Source organism: Protomyctophum bolini (genome assembly GCF_963924005.1).
Source record: "Protomyctophum bolini genome assembly, chromosome: 12".
Taxonomy (NCBI): domain Eukaryota; kingdom Metazoa; phylum Chordata; class Actinopteri; order Myctophiformes; family Myctophidae; genus Protomyctophum; species Protomyctophum bolini.
The window spans coordinates 22911536-22929821 of record NC_137873.1 but is presented as its reverse complement, the minus strand read 5'-3'; the positions used below and the strand labels follow the sequence as shown (position 1 = coordinate 22929821).

The following is an 18286-nucleotide window of genomic DNA, read 5'->3' as shown; positions in this document are numbered from 1 at the left end:
TTTGACTGAATGGACTCTTAGAAATCTGTTTGTTTCTCAGTCTGTAACTGTGTTTTGAATTATTCAGCTGTCTACCTTGGCTCTCAAAAACAAAAAAGATCTGAATGGTGACTGCCCTGGTTAAATACAGATGATGTGTGTGTGTGTGTGTGTGTGTGTGTGTGTGTGTGTGTGTGTGTGTGTGTGTGTGTGTGTGTGTGTGTATCAATGCATACTGTACATACATATATAGCATATACGGTATAGTGCTTTTTCAGTCCAACGCACTGCTGTCTCCTGACTAAGCCTCTGGACTGGTGATGACTACTACAGGCGCGCTTGTTTTGCCTTGCCGTGGACCCTGCGTGCTCGAGCCTCTCAACAAAAAAAGCGGCACAAATTAGCTGCAGGGGCGTTGAGTCAGACAAGCAAAAATGAAAACATAAATAAACAAACACATTATGTGTCTGGAGTTCTGCCGTTTCCTCTGTTGTTCTCTCTCTTCCCGCCTCCCTGGGGAAGCCAAAGAGCCACAGTTGAAAATGAGAGGGAGGAAGCACAACAGAAAGGGGAGGGAGAGGAGAGAGAGAGAGACAGAGAACTGAAATGATCAAAAGCAAAGAAAATGAGAATACAAAATAGAAAAAAGGTAGAGTGATGGAAAGAGTACTGAGAGAGAGAGAGAGAAAGAGAGAGTGAGAGAAATGGCAAATAAAATGTGAGAAAGCATGCCTTCATTCATCTGTAATGCTATGAGGCTCCAGGGACTAGCTAATCTTGCCAGCTGCCCTCTGCCCTCTTTTCCTCTCTGTCCATCATCCTTCATACCCCCCCTCTCCTTTCCCCTTCCTCCCTTCACCAGGCAAAAGCCGTCCATCGCTCTGCCTGAACACAAAGTGCCCTCACATACCTGGAGGCATCACTACAGGCAGTTACTCACATCTTTATCTCTGTGTCTGCCTCCCTCTCTCCTCTAATGCCAGTTATTATCAACCTTTTTAATTTCATCCCCCAGTAAAATGTGATTTTTTAAATCTCTGCGAAATCCTCAGTGTAATTTAACTCTGTCTCAGAGTTACAGACCCATTAAGGGTCCCTCTAGCTTGGTTCAAGATCCACGTTCTGACTTCTAACCTGACCATTTCAACAAACTTTCTGCGTTAAACGTTATCCCTCACTTACGAAGTATCAAAACTCAGTGGTTATCATGTCAAAAAAGTTTTCCTGTTTGCTAGTGTGTGGAATACAAACGCTCAGCACTATACATACATAATAAATAAATAAAATGGCAAATAAATACTGCCCATAAAAGGGAGAGGCGGCACATTAGCGCGCCACGGTAGCCTTCCACGCCTTCTGCGTTTCATCTCGGCATCAGAGCAATGGAGGGGACGTGGAAAAAAGCCATATATTTTTCTTCTCCCTGAAATCCAACGACTGTCTCCCTCATTTCCTCTCTGACACACATCACACAGCATTTCATTCCTCGCTCTATTCCTCTGTATTTTATCATTTTAAATGATACCTCTCTCATCCCATTTCACACTTCCCTCGGCTTGTTTATATGCCTCGGGTTTTGGAAAGGGGAGACATGAAGGCACACGTGCACTCTCCTCCTCTCTCGTTCTCTCCTTAATTATCCCTTTCCTTCCCTCATTCCTCATGCCCTCCTCCACACTGAACCCTACGTGGACTGATTATTGGCTGTCGATATTATATATATTGCTGGACCGTACGTGAGGTCTTACTAAACAGCGAGGTGGTCCTGTTTGATCTATGCCCGGGGGGGGGGGGGGGGGGGGGGGTAAAGGGGCTTTGGATGAGGACAGTGCCTGTGTGGGACTTATGAGAGGCAGCATAGTAAAACAAAGACATTATTTACTATAGTAGTGCATGTGGTAGCACTAGAGACTCCCACAGTTTTGATAGGTCGCCTGTTTAGTTTCCATGGCAGTAGAGTCTAAATTCTGAGAGAGTCTGTTTTATGTAAGTTATGCAAGTAGTTTGATGCCATAATCACAGTCATATTAGCATGAAGGAGTGAAGTTAAAAGCAATGTGTGTGTGTGTGTGTGTGTGTGTGTGTGTGTGTGTGTGTGTGTGTGTGTCATTGTTTGTGATAAATGGAATGACCTCCTATAACGTCCACCTCAGCAGACCAGCTCTGATCCTATCTCTTATGTGAGATTGATCAGCCTGATATACTGTGTGTGTGTGTGTGTGTGTGTGTGTGGTATATGTACATACATATATATACATATATATATATATATATATATATATATGCACACGTACACACACACTGTATATCCCCGTGCATAAGCCAAGGCGGAAAGCATGGAGCAGCAATGACGATTTTAAGCATCCTTTGAAGTCAAGTGCATGAGGCTTGAACTACTGCATTCTCCGTTGTCCACTGCTACCCATTCCTCTCATCTCAGGGTGGGGGGGGGGGGGGGGGGGATTAATGGAGGGGCTTTAGGGACATTTAAAGGCTACGTTTCATGGGAATCAGGGCCAACTTTACGGGCTCCCGCCGGCCCTATGGCCAGACCTTAGTCTCCCCCTTAACTCTCAGTCGCACTAATCAATCCCGCCTGCACTCGCCATGGTGGGGCACGAGGCAAGGAACAGGGACAGAGAGAGGCAGAGAGGCAGAGAGGGAGAGAGAGAGAGAGAGAGAGAGAGAGAGAGAGAGAGAGGGAGGGAGGACAGAATTCAAGAGGCAAAAAACAAGAAAAAGCGGGAGAGTCAAAGGTGAGAAGCAGCAAGAGAGAGAGATAAATGTGAAAAGAGAGGTATAAGAACAAATAAAATACATGACAGAAAAAGTGAGAGAGCGAGAAAGAGAGACGGGCGAGATTCAGTCATTGGGGATGTTTGTACAGGCAGCATATATAGGTTGGCCAAGGCTTTAGCCACTAATGAATATGCATGAGGTGGGCAATGGAAGCGCCCAGAGCAATCGGTGTCTCTCACTGCTGCCTGCAGTGAGGTTTCCTCCTACCTAGACTGACCCTCCGTGTTATAGGCATGCTTCTTTGACAAGCGCTACAGGGCTTCAACGTGGACAGCAGGCACTATAGTATTCTGAGCTGTATAAAGAGAACCCGCACTAGTCTCTATAGAACAGTGGCGGGAGTCAGGAATCTTGCTGTCCCGTCTGATAAGAGGGCCGGACGTGAGCTCGGCGCTGGCACTGACTTTTACGGGGAGTGATGTTCCGAAGGTTGGGGTGGGGGTGGGGTGGGGGCAGTAAAAGACAACAACGGCAGCAATTTGGCATGGCCTTTTCAAGAAGAGACGTCGTAATTTTTGACAGGGGCAAAGGGACAGAGTCGTTGGAGGCTGAGCACACGATAAAGTTGAACCAGTGTAATTTGCAAGATGTAAAGGTTATTGATTTCCATACACAGCACAGTTTAGATTCCCCCTAGCTGAAACATTTAAATCCTTGAATCAACTAATTAACAATCTACAGTAAATGACTAAATGCAGTAATTAAAAACGAATCATTGCCGTTTCACCTGACAACTCCATTAATGAAATCAACCCTGAGCCAGGGCGCACGAAGTGAAATGACACGAAGGACATACAAACTAAGAAAAAGGTGTGTGTGTGTGTGTGTGTGTGTGTGTGTGTGTGTGTGTGTGTGTGTGTGTGTGCGCTGCGTGCGTTGCGTGCGTGCACATGTAATGAGCATCTTACATGTTTGTCGTTGGTGTCCTGTTCCTGCTCCTTGAGTGCAGCCACGACAAAGCAGAGGTACTGCTGGTGCTGCAGTGGCTTGTTGTAGAATCCGTTGTAGGTCTTCTCGTCTCCCAGGGTGAAGGTTGGAGGCAGGGAGGCCAGCTTGGCAGCAACGTAGGGCTTGGCTGAGTCCAGCTGACGTCTACGCCTCCGCCTCAGGATGAGGCCCTCGGTCGACTCCATCAGCTGTGGGAGAGAGAGGAGGGCCCAGAGGTCAAAGGTTATCCAGTGGTTAGAAGGCAGAGACAAAGAGACAACCAGGTGCTCACCGGAGACTTATACGTCAATAATGTTAAAACTTAAAGGGCCACTTCACCCCCTTTGCAACCAGATCTTATTTTAATTATGTTTTTATGTGGGTAATTTGTGTTTTTAGATATTTCAGTATTTCAAAGTGTCCATGGGCTCCATGATGTCATGGACACAGGGCTCACTTCCTTCCTGGACTACAATCCCCATAATGCTTTGGTCCACTGCTCCTCCTTGTGGATAGGGGGAGGGCTGTCTTACTGAAACAACATGTAGTCCAGGAAGTAAGTGAGCCCGGTGTTCATGACATCATGGAGCCCATGGACACTTTGACATAGTGAAATATCTAAAAACGCATATTACCCACATAAAAACCCCAGGAAAGTGTTTCTTGTCTCCCAAACATCATTAAAATAAGATCTGGTGGCAAAAGGGGTGAAGTGGCCCTTTAAAACAGTAAAAAAGTTCTCCTGGACAGTCGGGGTATAACAACAGAGGGAGAAGATACTTTATTTAACCTGCAGTGTACTAATTCAATTGCTCTTTTTATTTTAGTTGCACGACATCAGCGCTCACTCAGCCAGCGGCTCGCCTCTGGGCCTCGCTAATGGCGCGTCTGCTGTTTTGTTTTAAAATGATGTAAAAAAAAAAAAAGTCATGAACGTAAAACCATTCTTTACTCAGTTGAGGAGAGTGAAACAAAACAAGAGCTCCCCTCCCTCTGGCCCATCCAATCTAGCACTAAACGCCTCAGAGCATTCTCATAGACTACTCTCTGGTGGGTGGCAGTGTGTGTCAGGGTGATTATTTGCTTCCCCCCCCCCCCAATTTCCTGGCGGTTGGGGTTTTGTTACTACATTTGCCATAGAGATATATCACACTCATACGTGGGCTCGCTTTGATGAGAACAGCTGTTGATTGAAACGCGACCTTTCGCGCTACGGGATGGGCTCTAGTCCAGTCCTGAACATTAACACCTGACACCCATGGAGATCTTGCTTGTACGACTATGCCTCCATGAAAGAGACTTGTAGTAGTTTCTATATTAATATTGTTTGGCTCAATGATGCAGTTTGATGTCCTCAGACAATACGGTGTGAGCACAGTTGGTGATGACTCCAGCAACTCTCATTCTGAGCCCTGCGAGTAATGTGCCTGTTAAATAAATGAACAGCAGCCTCCAGCAGCGGAGCATTGTCTGTGGGGTTCATATGCAGTTTGTTATCTCCGTCAAATGGTGTCTTGCACATTGCTCCTGACTGTAGCTTTATTAAAACATTATGTTGGTGGGAGGAGACACTGGCCTGCTTCTGCATTTAATGATTCAGGGAGTCTCGTGTCTCTACGCTCGGTCTCCGCTCTTATTTCTACTGGGAGCCCCCAAACTATAATCCAAGCCTTACACTTTTACTTAAAAATGACGCTATTAATATTTAGGCGTGTCATTTAGCCGCAGTTCCCCTCCGGCAGACACAGGCCGGCTTTGTTCAATGGAATAATAAAACAGTCATAAATCTTTATCAGCGTGGTGTGCAACTTTTGTTTTGAATGTGCAAACACATAAAAGGAAAAGACTAAGAATGACTACGGGAAAAGGGGTTGAACCAGCTAATATACAGTATGATGTGACAGAACGTAAAGTCATAATATACTACACATACACAATCTCAGAGTTCACCAGGCTATTTGAAGTGGGGCTGCACCATTGCAGTTGTTGCCTTCTACAGTATATTAATACATGCATATTTTTATATCTATTGTTCCCATTCTAAACTAAATCAGATAAGACAGCATGCTTAAATGTCATGACTAAGCATATACTAGAATATGCAATTATAGATTAATTATTAACACGGCAGGCTCGATATGATCCTTCACATAAAAACTCAGACAATGCTTTGAAAACCCCAGACGGGCACAGTATGCAGCCCATGGCCATGCAAGTAGTTCTATCCAGTCCTACTGTCTGGACCCAGAGATAAGATAATTTGGGCCTTCTCCTGCCTTTATTTGATAGTACACAGTAGACTGCAGGAAATTGGGAGAGAGAGAGATCAGGCTGGATTAGCAGCCGTCGGGGCCCTCTGGACCCTAGTTGACCGACGACAGGGCAGCAGGGTGAAATCAGCCCTCTGGACCCTAGTTGACTGACGACAGGGCAGCAGGGTGAAATCAGCCCTCTGGACCCTAGTTGACTGACGACAGGGCAGCAGGGTGAAATCAGCCCTCTGGACCCTAGTTGACTGACGACAGGGCAGCAGGGTGAAATCAGCCCTCTGGACCCTAGTTGACTGACGACAGGGCAGCAGGGTGAAATCAGCCCTCTGGACCCTAGTTGACTGACGACAGGGCAGCAGGGTGAAATCAGCCCTCTGGACCCTAGTTTACTGACGACAGGGCAGCAGGGTGAAATCAGCCCTCTGGACCCTAGTTTACTGACGACAGGGCAGCAGGGTGAAATCAGCCCTCTGGACCCTAGTTGACCGACGACAGGGCAGCAGGGTGAAATCAGCCCTCTGGACCCTAGTTTACCGACGACAGGGCAGCAGGGTGAAATCAGCCCTCTGGACCCTAGTTGACTGACGACAGGGCAGCAGGGTGAAATCAGCCCTCTGGACCCTAGTTTACTGACGAGAGGGCAGCAGGGTGAAATCAGCCCTCTGGACCCTAGTTGACTGACGACAGGGCAGCAGGGTGAAATCAGCCCTCTGGACCCTAGTTGACTGACGACAGGGCAGCAGGGTGAAATCAGCCCTCTGGACCCTAGTTGACTGACGACAGGGCAGCAGAGTGAAATCAGCCCTCTGGACCCTAGTTGACTGACGACAGGGCAGCAGGGTGAAATCAGCCCTCTGGACCCTAGTTGACTGACGACAGGGCAGCAGGGTGAAATCAGCCCTCTGGACCCTAGTTGACTGACGACAGGGCAGCAGGGTGAAATCAGCCCTCTGGACCCTAGTCGACCGACGACAGGGCAGCAGGGTGAAATCAGCCCTCGACTGCTTCTGACATTCATACTAGGGGCAAGGCTTCCCTCACTTTGAGTGGCACCGAATGCAGAAGCCACGGGTGTCTTTCTGACAGAATGACCATCTGATTAATGTATTTCTGAAATATACTGTAATACATGTATTAATTCTGAACCCTAACACTAACCTAACCGAACCCTAAACTCTAACCCTAACCTCAAAGACTGTGTTATGCGGTCTAAAACTTTACTTTATTAGCCAAAAAGAAAGGTTGTTTGCGCATGGCACAAAAATAGAAGCGCAAGCAGGATTCGAACCCGGGAGGCATGGACTGAAAGTCGAGTCACTAGACCTCTATGCTACGAGGCGGCTGGCAAAAAGCACAAAGAACATGACAACGCCCAACTCATGTAAAAAGAAAGAAAATCCTTTAGCCTTTTGCAACAAGCAGACTTCCTACACTACGTCTTTGACCACGTAACTGCTTGTCAGCCGTCACTCACCTCATCCAGGTCCATCTCGTCCGGGTTCTCCCATCGACGCGCCGACGTTGACATGGGCACCACCACGATGAAGTACCACCTGCCAAGGCAAACAGAGATCTCACTTAAAACACACTGGAGCTGAATCTCTGGACACCGCCAGAAGGAAGATGGGCCACGTGTTATTAACAACACAGTAAGGATATTAAGCACAACATAATCTCACTGTGTGTGTGTTGTGTGTGTGTGTGTGTGTGTGTGTGTGTGTGTGAGAGAGTCGCTCGGTTGGGCTGGAATTCAAAAACTTCGTTGGTGATACAAGGAGGTTCTGACACAAGGTCGAACGCTAGCAGATTGGCACTGCTTTCTCCAATTAATGGCTAATCACTAAGAACATCTGCCGCTTCGCTCCGGAACAAACAGCCATATCCCACTGAGACAAGCCTTCATCAAATACACAGCCCCGTAGGATTCCTGTAGGTTAATAGAACGCACCCTGTGATAGCTCTGTGTGTGTGTGTGTGTGTGTGTGTGCGCGTGACTGTGTGTGTGTATGTGTTTTTGTGTATGTGTGCAAAAGGCAGTTTGAGTGTGTGTGCTTCCCCCTGTTTGTGTCTGTAAGTTTGACTCTCTCTCTCTCTACCAATGTTTTTCAAGTTTTTCAAGTTTTTCCTCTCCTGCTGACTTCAGAAATCACTTGTGGAGAAAATACTGCCTCCCGTGTCTCTAACTCTGTGATTCAACGGTCAGTCAAGTGTCGGAGATGGTTGAAGACATGTATAACAAGATCTCTCCCTCAGGCCTACTCCACCCCCATCGCCCCAATCACCTGCACCCTTCACGTGTCAATCTGTGCTGGATCCCTGCCAGTCCAGTAATCTTTTTACCAATCAGGGCTCTGCTCTCACCCCGCTCAGCCGCAACTCTGCCTTACATCCTCCAGGACTGATGGAGCTGTATGTGTGTGTGTGTGTGTGTGTGTGTGTGTGTGTGTGTGTGTGTGTGTGTGTGTGTGTGTGTGCGCGTGCGTGTGTTTCAGATGATAAGCCAGTTTCAGACAGCGACCACCTGTCGGGGTCAGATGCAATGCTGCTGGCAATTTCAACCAGGCACACAAAAAAGAAAAGAAAATATTACCCAATTGGACTGAAAGTGATAAGTTGCTATAATCATCAGCCTTCATGTCACTGAGTTGGAAGAGAGCAAAAAGTTTCAAGTTTCAAGTGTTGAAATGTGGTTAGCGGCACAGACCTCAGGTCAGCGTGTGTCCTTATAGCTGTGCTGTGCTGCAGCACTGTTAGTTACCTGAGTTCAAGGCTGTCAAACTGCCAGGAAAAGAGCTGGACCTTGTCGTGACTGACTCGGCCGCATTTAATTCAAACCTTAGCACTTTGTGGGTTGAACTTTCCCCAAATTCGTTGTAGGATTTGTATTAAAGAAGAAAAAAAACAGTCAGGACAAAATGAGAAAAATAACCTCGTACTTAAGTTCCATAGGGAAGCGTGCCCTGTGCCGGGCTCTGGGCTGACTGCTGAAGTGCTGAATTCAGAACAGATCAAACAGTATCTGCAAATAGCCCTTACCATTAATTTTGGTGACAGTGCAAAATCCTTGCATGTCAATTTAACGTGTGTAAAAAAAGGTGGTAAATTGATTCACTGGATTTTGCAGTGTAGTAATAGCAGATGTGGGGGGGTCTTTTGCTGCATTAGAATCATTTACTCTACAGTATATGGTGTATAGAGCGTCTCAGTCCCTCCCCCTTTCAGAACGGCGAGTGGCCCAGGAAATGAAAAGCAATGCATTTTTCCCATAGCCGTTTCTGAAAGTATTTACCGGTATTTAAAGACGGTTACGCCGCGGACAAAGCCAACTCGAATCGTGACAAATCATGACAATGAACACAATATTTTAGAAAGAAGAAAATAAAGGAAGGAGACAAGACTATTTGTTTTGTTTTTCTTCTTATAAATTATTTGATCGGCCCAAAATATTGTGTTCATTGTCATGATTTGTCACGATCCGTGTTGGCTTTGTCTGCGGCGTAACCGTCTTTAAATAAATACTTTCAGAAACGGCTATGGGAAAAATGCATTGCTTTTCATTTCCTGGGCCACTTCAGCCGTTCTGAAAGGGGGAGGGACTGCGACGCTCTATAGCCACAAAATACTTCCGACAACAATGTAGGCTCTGGAGTCCACGTTGAGAACCACTGATTTATACTGTTTTACCTGTATTCTAACGTGCACTCAGTACTGACCTGACTTGCGCGTTGGTCTGGACTTTGGGCAGATCGATGGTCAGCTTGTTGCTCTGGGTCTGCTGTTGGCTGTAGAGCACAGGCTTGGTCTTGAGCAGGTCTGGGGCGGTGCGGATGGACACCTAGGATGGACATAGGGCAGTCAGTATAGTCTTTTAAGAGCCTATAACAAACAAAGGTTGCTGGTTTGCTCCCAACCACCCAAGTCACAGAGCTGAGTAGATGACCCCGTCTTTGCCTTTCTACCTCTGCCTTTCGTTGGCATTTTGTCCATTTCTCTATGAGGATATCTTATAGCATTTCATCATTTAACATTCAACATAGAAACCCAGAAAATTCACACCACTGAAATTAAATCAGTTAGCGTAAGAGAACTACAATACCCAGCATTCCAGTATGTCAATAGTCAATTTAAAATATATATATTTAATTTAAAATATGATAAAACCCAACATTGGGATGTTTTGAATGCTAAGCACTTCCACCGGGCGTCACGATTTTGGGCTTCAGTTGTTAATCCTGTCTGAGTCAAAGAAACTCACCTTTTCTAATACTCAGCTCTACGTGTCATGTCAAACACCTGAGACACTAGGTCCCTGTAGCAGGTGTCCAGGTCAGGTGAAAGGCTAGTGTATATGATGTGAAAGGTACGGTACGGTACAGTACGGTACGGTACCTGTTGCTGGAGGCCTCCAGCGCTGTTGCCCCGGCTCATCAGGACAAAGGAGTAGTCCGTGTCAGGCTGCAGCCGCGTGATCAGCTTCCTCTTTAGGTTCCCCTGCACCTCCACACTCTGCTGGTTGTACAGGATCTGTGGGGAGAGAGATGCACACCTGCAGTGTTAGTACAGCTTCACGCAGAAACACACACACACACACGCAGTATATGTACTAAATGGTAAATCATTCACACACTGATTACGGCGGAAACCATGCAAGGCAACAACCAGCACATCGGGAGCAATAACGGGTTCAGTGTCTTGCTCAAGGACACTTCGACACTAACTCTGGGGGAGCCCGGGTTTGAACTGGCAACTTTGCGGTTACCATTCAGCCACTCTACCCCTGAGCCACCGCCACCCCATGAACTGTTGACAGGTGCAATCTTTCATGCTTTTGTCATTCACTCAATCTCTCTCAGCCAGCCAGTCATACATGCACGCACACACTAGAGTAGATATGCAACCTCTTGTTCTCACCATCCTTTTCTCACACAGACCATTGGGTGCGCATGTTGCGCGAGCGCACACACACACACACACACACACACACACACACACACACACACACACACACACACAGACACACACACACACACACACACACACACACACACACACACGCGGTAATATACTGTATGGCCTTTAGGGAGGCAGCCACACCTCGCATCTTTTCACACTGTAGTATATGTGACCCATTACGATGAGGTGGGAATAGATCTAATATAATTTTGACACATTATTGCACACATTATTCACAGTCTCACAAAATGAATAGTCTTCTGGAATTTGACTCAAATACAAAAGGGGAGGAAAACCTCCACCCATCTTCCAATGTTTGTCTCTCTTCACAGCCCAGTGAGAAAAGCTCAAGCTCCTTTGTTAATTTTATATAATATATAACAGAGAGCATAACAAGGATATTATTACCAATTCAAAATGATCTTCCACTATGTAATTACTTGTGAGGCTGCTGAAGGTAAAATATCATTTATCTAATTGTTTATTAAACCAAAACTATGTATGTTGCAGTTTATACCTATGTATGCATGGTAACTATTGTCAACTGGGAGATGAATGGAATGGAAACACCAGCAGGCGACGATAGGCATAGCTTTTCCACCTGGTGCCGCTTAGCACTTACCTTGAAAGGCACTTGGGACTTGTAGTTCTCTGGCACTTCCCAGGTGAGAAGGACCGACGTTTTCATGACTGCTTTGACGCCGAAACTGGTGGCGAATGCTACGGGGATAACGTGGTCAGGAAAAGAAGAGAGCATTTGTTGAACACGTAAAGCATGTAGTGCATGTTATGCTGCAAAGTGAGTGTAATCTTTACTAAGCTGGGTAATTCAAATTTCACACAGCGAATAACCCCTGCTGATGAATGTGAGACTTTGCTATAGCTAATGGCCAAACTCGACAAGCTACGGAGGGCGTGTAGAGGGGTGGGAAAAAAAAACACAATCTAGGATCTCATTCACGCCTGGTTACCGATCTTTTAAAATAGCTTTTATCCCCCTAAGCCTGTTCCATCTATTTATACCTTCTCTTTACACCAATGAAATATGTAACAGCCGTGAAATGTATATGGCAGAGAGGGCGGGATTGTTGTCGTGTCTTAAAAATAGTGTGCCTGGTGCACATCTGGTGATAAATAACAGATTCTAGCATTCATGAGATCATAAAATGCATGAGGTGGTGGAACATAGGAGCTGCTTAGCTAGAGTGGAGAGGAAGCTGCATGCTATCAACGCGGTGTGTGTTCGTATATGCGTAATAAGATTAGTAGTCTCTAAATCAATAATTACACAACTATACTGTTCAGCACGGCCTGGTGAGGAAAACAAAGGACGAAACGGGTCCATTGTGTGCTGAGTCAAAGACAGGGACTTATGCGATATTTAGATGTGTGTATGTGTGTGTGTGTGTGTGTGTGTGTGTGTGTGTGTTATGGCGCAATTGGTCTCCAATAAACACATTTTAAACGCTAAATGAATCATCATTTAAGCGGTGTGAAAACATGCATTCCTGTGGGTAACTGAGGGAAGGAGTCTAAATTAATTATGGATTATAGTAAGTCTAGATTAATTATAGATTGACATTATGTGATGTATATGGTTATTAATAAAACGTCACCCATGTATATAAAATTGTTCGATATTGAACATCAAACAATATTTGGAGGTATGTAACAAAAAGTGAGAAGGTGCCAAAGAGTAAGAAAAATCAGTTATTTTGTCTGCACTCAGCGGTCACATTGAACATGCTGAGTAGAGTTCAGTTATGAATTTAAGTGCAAGATGGGAGTAAAAAGCATAAACCCACTAGTAAACAAACAACAGTCCATTACAGAGTTAGGGCTGAATAACTTGGAGGGGTTTGGAAATTGATATTTATGATTATCTTTTGAAGCCAATCCGGTTCACTGCATAACCACCACAACACTAGATACTGTCAACATATACAATCAATGGAACATATAATTGTTATTTAATTGCATGTTTAATGGATTGACTACTGCAGAACATTTTACAAAGCATACCACAGAGTTTAAATTTCTTTAAATAATTACAGTACCAGATATGCATATTTTTTTAATTCAACATTTCTGGGGATTAAATCCACATTAAAACGATCTACTTCTCTGGCTAGTATTCATGTCACCTTGATGAAGTCATAACTGTTTGAATTTCATATTTTCAGCAAGACTGAATAACAAACGAGGTGCCAAAGACTCAATAGTTCCGTGAGTATTCATGCGTGCCATTATGCGTGTCTCTTACCTGGCGACGTAGACATGGTCCTGCTCTGGATGCTGGGGCTGATGGGTCCGCCGCCTTTGTTGGTGAAGGCCTGCACGCGAATGTCGTAGGTGGTGTCGGGCTTGAGTCCCTGGATGGTCATGCGTGTGTCCATGGTGCGGTTGGTGGTGTTCTGTTGGCTGTTGATGTCCCGGTACACCACCACATAATGTATGATCTTACCGTTGCGCTCCGGCAGCGCCGGAGGCTCCCAGGCTAGCTGGGTGCTGGAGGTGGTCAGGCCTGTCACGCGAAGGTTGAGAGGGAAGCCCGAGGGAATGTCTTCCGGGGTGCTGATCTCCTTCATGTAGGCCTCGCCCGACCCCGCCCGGTTGCGAGCGCTGAGTCTGAAGACGTAGGTGGCGCCCTTGTGCAGTCCGGTGACCGTGTAGTGGTCGTCTATCCTCCGCAGCTCGCGGGAGGTGAAGGCCTCGTCCTCAGTGCGCTTGTACTGCAGCTGGTAGCCCATGAGCTCACCCACCATCTCCTTGGGGGGCTGCCACTGGATCAGCGCTGTGTTCCCCATGGTGGTGCTTATCATCATCGTGGGCTTGCCTGGCACTAGAAACAAATAGAGGGGCAGTGGAGTTAAGTGTTGTTGAATGAAATTAAATAAAAGTAAAGTTTTCATTGTAGGACTTTGATTAAGCACGTTGCTCAAGAGCACCTGAACAGAGGATTAAATCTGGCAGTCAGTGTTACTGAATGAGAGAGGCTTTTAGTATTTAAGGTGTCAAACAAAAAGAAAAGATGGATGTTGGCAAATGGACGAATGGGACTTGAATCACAAGACTAACCTGCCACGCCAGCTTGACTATAGGTTCCCATCTCTTACCTGCGCCTGTGGTGGTGATAACTTTGGCTTTGCTGCGTGCTCCATCGCCCTTGGTGGTGTATGCCGCCACAGTGACGGAGTAGGTTGTCTCGGAGTGCAATCCTCCGATGATGGCCTCCTGTGAAATGGGGCGTGACAGCAAAGGCTCAGAATTTGACAGGGAAAAAGTTTCAGTTGAGGGACACCACCGTAGACGCCAAATGAAACAAATTATGCCAACCCCTCACACAAAAAGCACTTATCGCCCCTCACACACGCACACGCACACGCACACACACACACACACACACACACACACACACACACACACACACACACACACACACACACACACACACACACACACACACACACACACACACACACACACACACACAGCATCCCCTCGCCCCCAAAAAAGGTTAGACACCCCTCTCCATCCACCTGTAGCTGTTTCCCTGATCCGTTCACCTGAAACAGGTAGACACATTAGAGGTGTGTAATGGAGAAAGGCTTCACGGGCACTCCACCACAAGCACACTGCAAAATCCTGAGTGTTAATTCAACTCTGACAGAGTCCATTCCTTCACTCTCTAGAGCTCAATTGACACTGCGGATTTTACAGCGCGCGGGGCCAGTCGAGAGACTTTCTTTGTTGAGAAAACCTCCCGAGCCCAACGGTAAAGCACACACGCAGGAAAATGGTTAACCAACCAACCAACAAATGAACCAAAACAGCATCGATAAGCATGGGATTATGCCCAGCGGACCTCAAACACAAGATGCTTTAAATGATACCATGCAATGCCATGTGATGTGGGTCCATTGTTACACCACACCACATGCGTCAATGGAATGAATAATAGAACCACATTGACAGCAAAATTCTTCATAAGCATCTCTAGATGAATTCAACATTGTCTGAATTATTTGTTCTACATTTCCACGGTTCCATCTAAGTTAGATTTTGAGGTTGTTTTTTTTTATCTACAAGTCCACTGGGATCCCATGCAAACTATGGGCTCGTCAAACAGCCTGTAGCCAAAAACACAGACAAGGTAGCTAGTATTGACAGTCATTAACACACAGATAGACAAACAGCAAACATACTGTGGTAATGCACTGTTCAATTGCTGCAGGACTGACTGACTCTCTTAAATAGTGTCAATACACACACACGCACACGCGCACACACACACACACACACACACACACACACACACACACACACACACACACACACACACACACACACACACACACACACACACACACACACACACACACACACACACACACACACACACACACACACACACACACACACACACACACACCTATGTACATGTTTTGTACACAATCACCCACTTAGAACTAAAAGCATTACAGCCTGGGGCCTGGCGTGAGCAGCACACATGCTGTAGGTGTGTGCGCCTCGGTGGGGCTAGAGAGGACTAATGCACCAGTGCCCACCAGCTCCTCACAAGCCTCTCAGTAATGTCTGAATATTATACTGCCATTTCTTTAACTAATGAAGGTTTAATTTCCTAATCGCGGAAGCACATTTAGCAGTCTATATAACCCAGCTCTGTTTGACAAAGCGTTTTGTACTGCCTTACTCTTTAAGGGGCACTCTGTGCTCCCACACTAGCCCTTAAGAGAGAGACAGAGGGGACCGGGGGGAGAGAATGCTGAATTACTGTATCATAAAGCCATTTTAACTTTATGGAAGACGTCTCATTACTTTAATCATGCAAAATGGCTTCCAGAGTCTCAGTGGTGGGATCCGTAAGAGATTCCCCCCCATCCCCATTCTGGCAAGGTCAAATTGTGGGTCTAGTATTACATTTGAAACTCAGCGGAAAATAGAATGGGGGGAATAAGGCAAGTCTTCAAAGTTTCCAATTGGAGCAAGTGCTTAGAGCAGCACTGAAGGGTATTACCATGATTATCAAGCATAGAAATGAATTATTCTCCACTGGCTTCCATATATACCACTAGCCTTACTCGCATAGGCAATGGCAATAGCAGTAAATTCCTTTTTCTCATAGGCTTCACTCACACCTGCACAACAGATTGTTGTATAGCTGATGCATGAGACTTGTTTACTGATGCAAGCTCTCAGTTCATTTCCAATGGGAGTCACATGGTTTGGGCGGCCATGACACTTACCCTTTGTTTACATCTAGCATCCAACAATGTTGTATGCTAGATGCGAAGGTGTGAGTGAGGCCTAAGGCCTGACTCACACGTGCACAACAGATTGATGCATGCTTGTTGTATGAGACTTGTTTACTGATGCAAGCTCTCAATTAATTTCCAATGGGAGTCACATGGTTTGACACAACATTTTTCTTGTATGAGGGGGAGGGGGGCAGTCGAAACGCAGCCAAAAGCAATACAACAAAAATGTTGTGTCAAACCATGTGACTTCCATTGGAAATGCATTGGGGCAAGATGTAAACAAACCCTTTGCTTACATCTAGCATGCATCAATGTTGTATGCTAGATGTGAAGGTGTGAGTGAAGCCTTCGAGTGCCTGCACTTGATGTGCTTTGTGAGTTTGCTAATTGAAATCATGACAGCGTGACTTCCCCTCAAGCAAACAGAAACATACTTGTTTCAAGACACTTGTTCCTGCGAATATGTCACAGGTTAAAAGAACACGTTAGCATGATGGCTGTTGACATTTTGTCTGTTCCCCGGTCCCACTTCATTTGGTACGTTGGCGCCTAGTTTCACAGCACTGCTATGGAAATAACTGGTGAGGAGTTATCAAATGTATAGTCTAGCTCTATCTGTCAGGTGTTAATGAACACCAACATTAGAGGAAAAACATCAGCAGCCCATGCTCACAGTCCACGTGGGGTTATAGCTGGAGGCAACCTGGAGAAACTGTGCAGCTGTGCTTTTCAACTGAATGTTGTGGATGAATAGATCAAAATGTACCGTATTGTCCCAATGGCTCTGATTCATACAAATAAACAATGGGAAAATAAGTGGAACCTGGGGTGAAAATACAGCTGGTCACTGCTGGTGTTGAATAAAGCAGTGATGTTGCCTTCGCAGACAGTACATGTCAGGAATATTAACTAGTTTCAGTTTGATAAAACTCAAAGCATCTCTTACAGGTCAATTTAAAAGTAAAAAAGTTTTCGTGTAACTGACTAGAATGCATTTTTACAGCATCCAACAACAAGTGCTCGGATGGGGCTTTAGTGTCTTGCACAAGGACACAGCAGTGGGATACATGGCTGCTGATGGACATATATGTTGGCGTTTATGGAGATTGAATGGCCTAAATAACAGGATGTGACAGGACAAGGCCCTCACAACACACGTGGCCAGGCACTACAACACAGGCTGCACAGAGGGTAATCAAACAAAACACTGAAATAAAACACTTTGGGGTGCTTTAAAAGCTAGACACTTTATTTTATTTTGTATTATTATTCCTTCCTTTCTCTCTCTTATCTTCATGGCAGGTCTCTATATAGCATGTGACTTGGGTTAGTGGGTTTAGCATTTCTGCTGGTGCAATATGACATCCAGGCGAGGTGATACGCCATTTACAGAAAAGGAGCATGTGACAGCTGCGAGCTGCCATCCAAGTGCAGAGAAAATAACATGAAAGGCTGGTGGCAATCTCGGAGATGCGCGGGGGCCAATATAAGACCACACTTCACACAGTCATTGTGTCATCTGGAACAGTAGGGGAGACAGCAGACTACGAAGAGCATGATTACCATCAGCATCACACCATGGGAGTGACATACAGCCCTTTTTAACTGCGGCCTATGTTGGATTAGAGAGGAAAAATACCTCCTCGGTTCACCTGTGAACATTCAGCTGTTCCCAGGACTTTGTTCTATAATGGCAAAGTGTACGAGGCATAAGCGCTGTTTAAAATGATCAATAGGTTAAATAAACCGTCATGCTTGATTGAGTCAATCAGTCACGCACGCACAAGCACACGCACACGCACACACGCGCACACACACACACACACACACACACACACACACACACACACACACACACACACACACACACACACACACAGAGTTAATGCAAAATCAATTAAAGGCACACACTGTAATTGTGGTTAGAAACGTTCCCGAGCTTTGCACACACGCGGCGGCGAGCAAATGAAAACGCACAGCTCAACGGAATGCACACACACACACACACACACACACACACACACACACACCCACACACCACACAAACCACACCACACACCACACACCACACACCACACA

General features: G+C 45.8%; 1 protein-coding gene across 6 annotated transcripts in view; it reads right to left on the bottom strand.

Moving 5' to 3' along the window:
* ptprfb (protein tyrosine phosphatase receptor type Fb) overlaps nucleotides 1–18286 on the bottom strand; it is a 194967-nt gene that overhangs the window by 41529 nt on the left and 135152 nt on the right. For all 6 annotated transcript variants that reach the window (XM_080777291.1, XM_080777295.1, XM_080777294.1 and 3 more), the window contains 7 exons: nucleotides 14045–14162; nucleotides 13192–13770; nucleotides 11551–11648; nucleotides 10365–10499; nucleotides 9689–9810; nucleotides 7450–7528; nucleotides 3687–3914 (listed from right to left, as the gene is read on the bottom strand). In XM_080777291.1, the coding sequence (XP_080633417.1) occupies nucleotides 3687–3914; nucleotides 7450–7528; nucleotides 9689–9810; nucleotides 10365–10499; nucleotides 11551–11648; nucleotides 13192–13770; nucleotides 14045–14162 (1359 nt within the window). The remainder of the gene's footprint in view (nucleotides 1–3686; nucleotides 3915–7449; nucleotides 7529–9688; nucleotides 9811–10364; nucleotides 10500–11550; nucleotides 11649–13191; nucleotides 13771–14044; nucleotides 14163–18286) is intronic.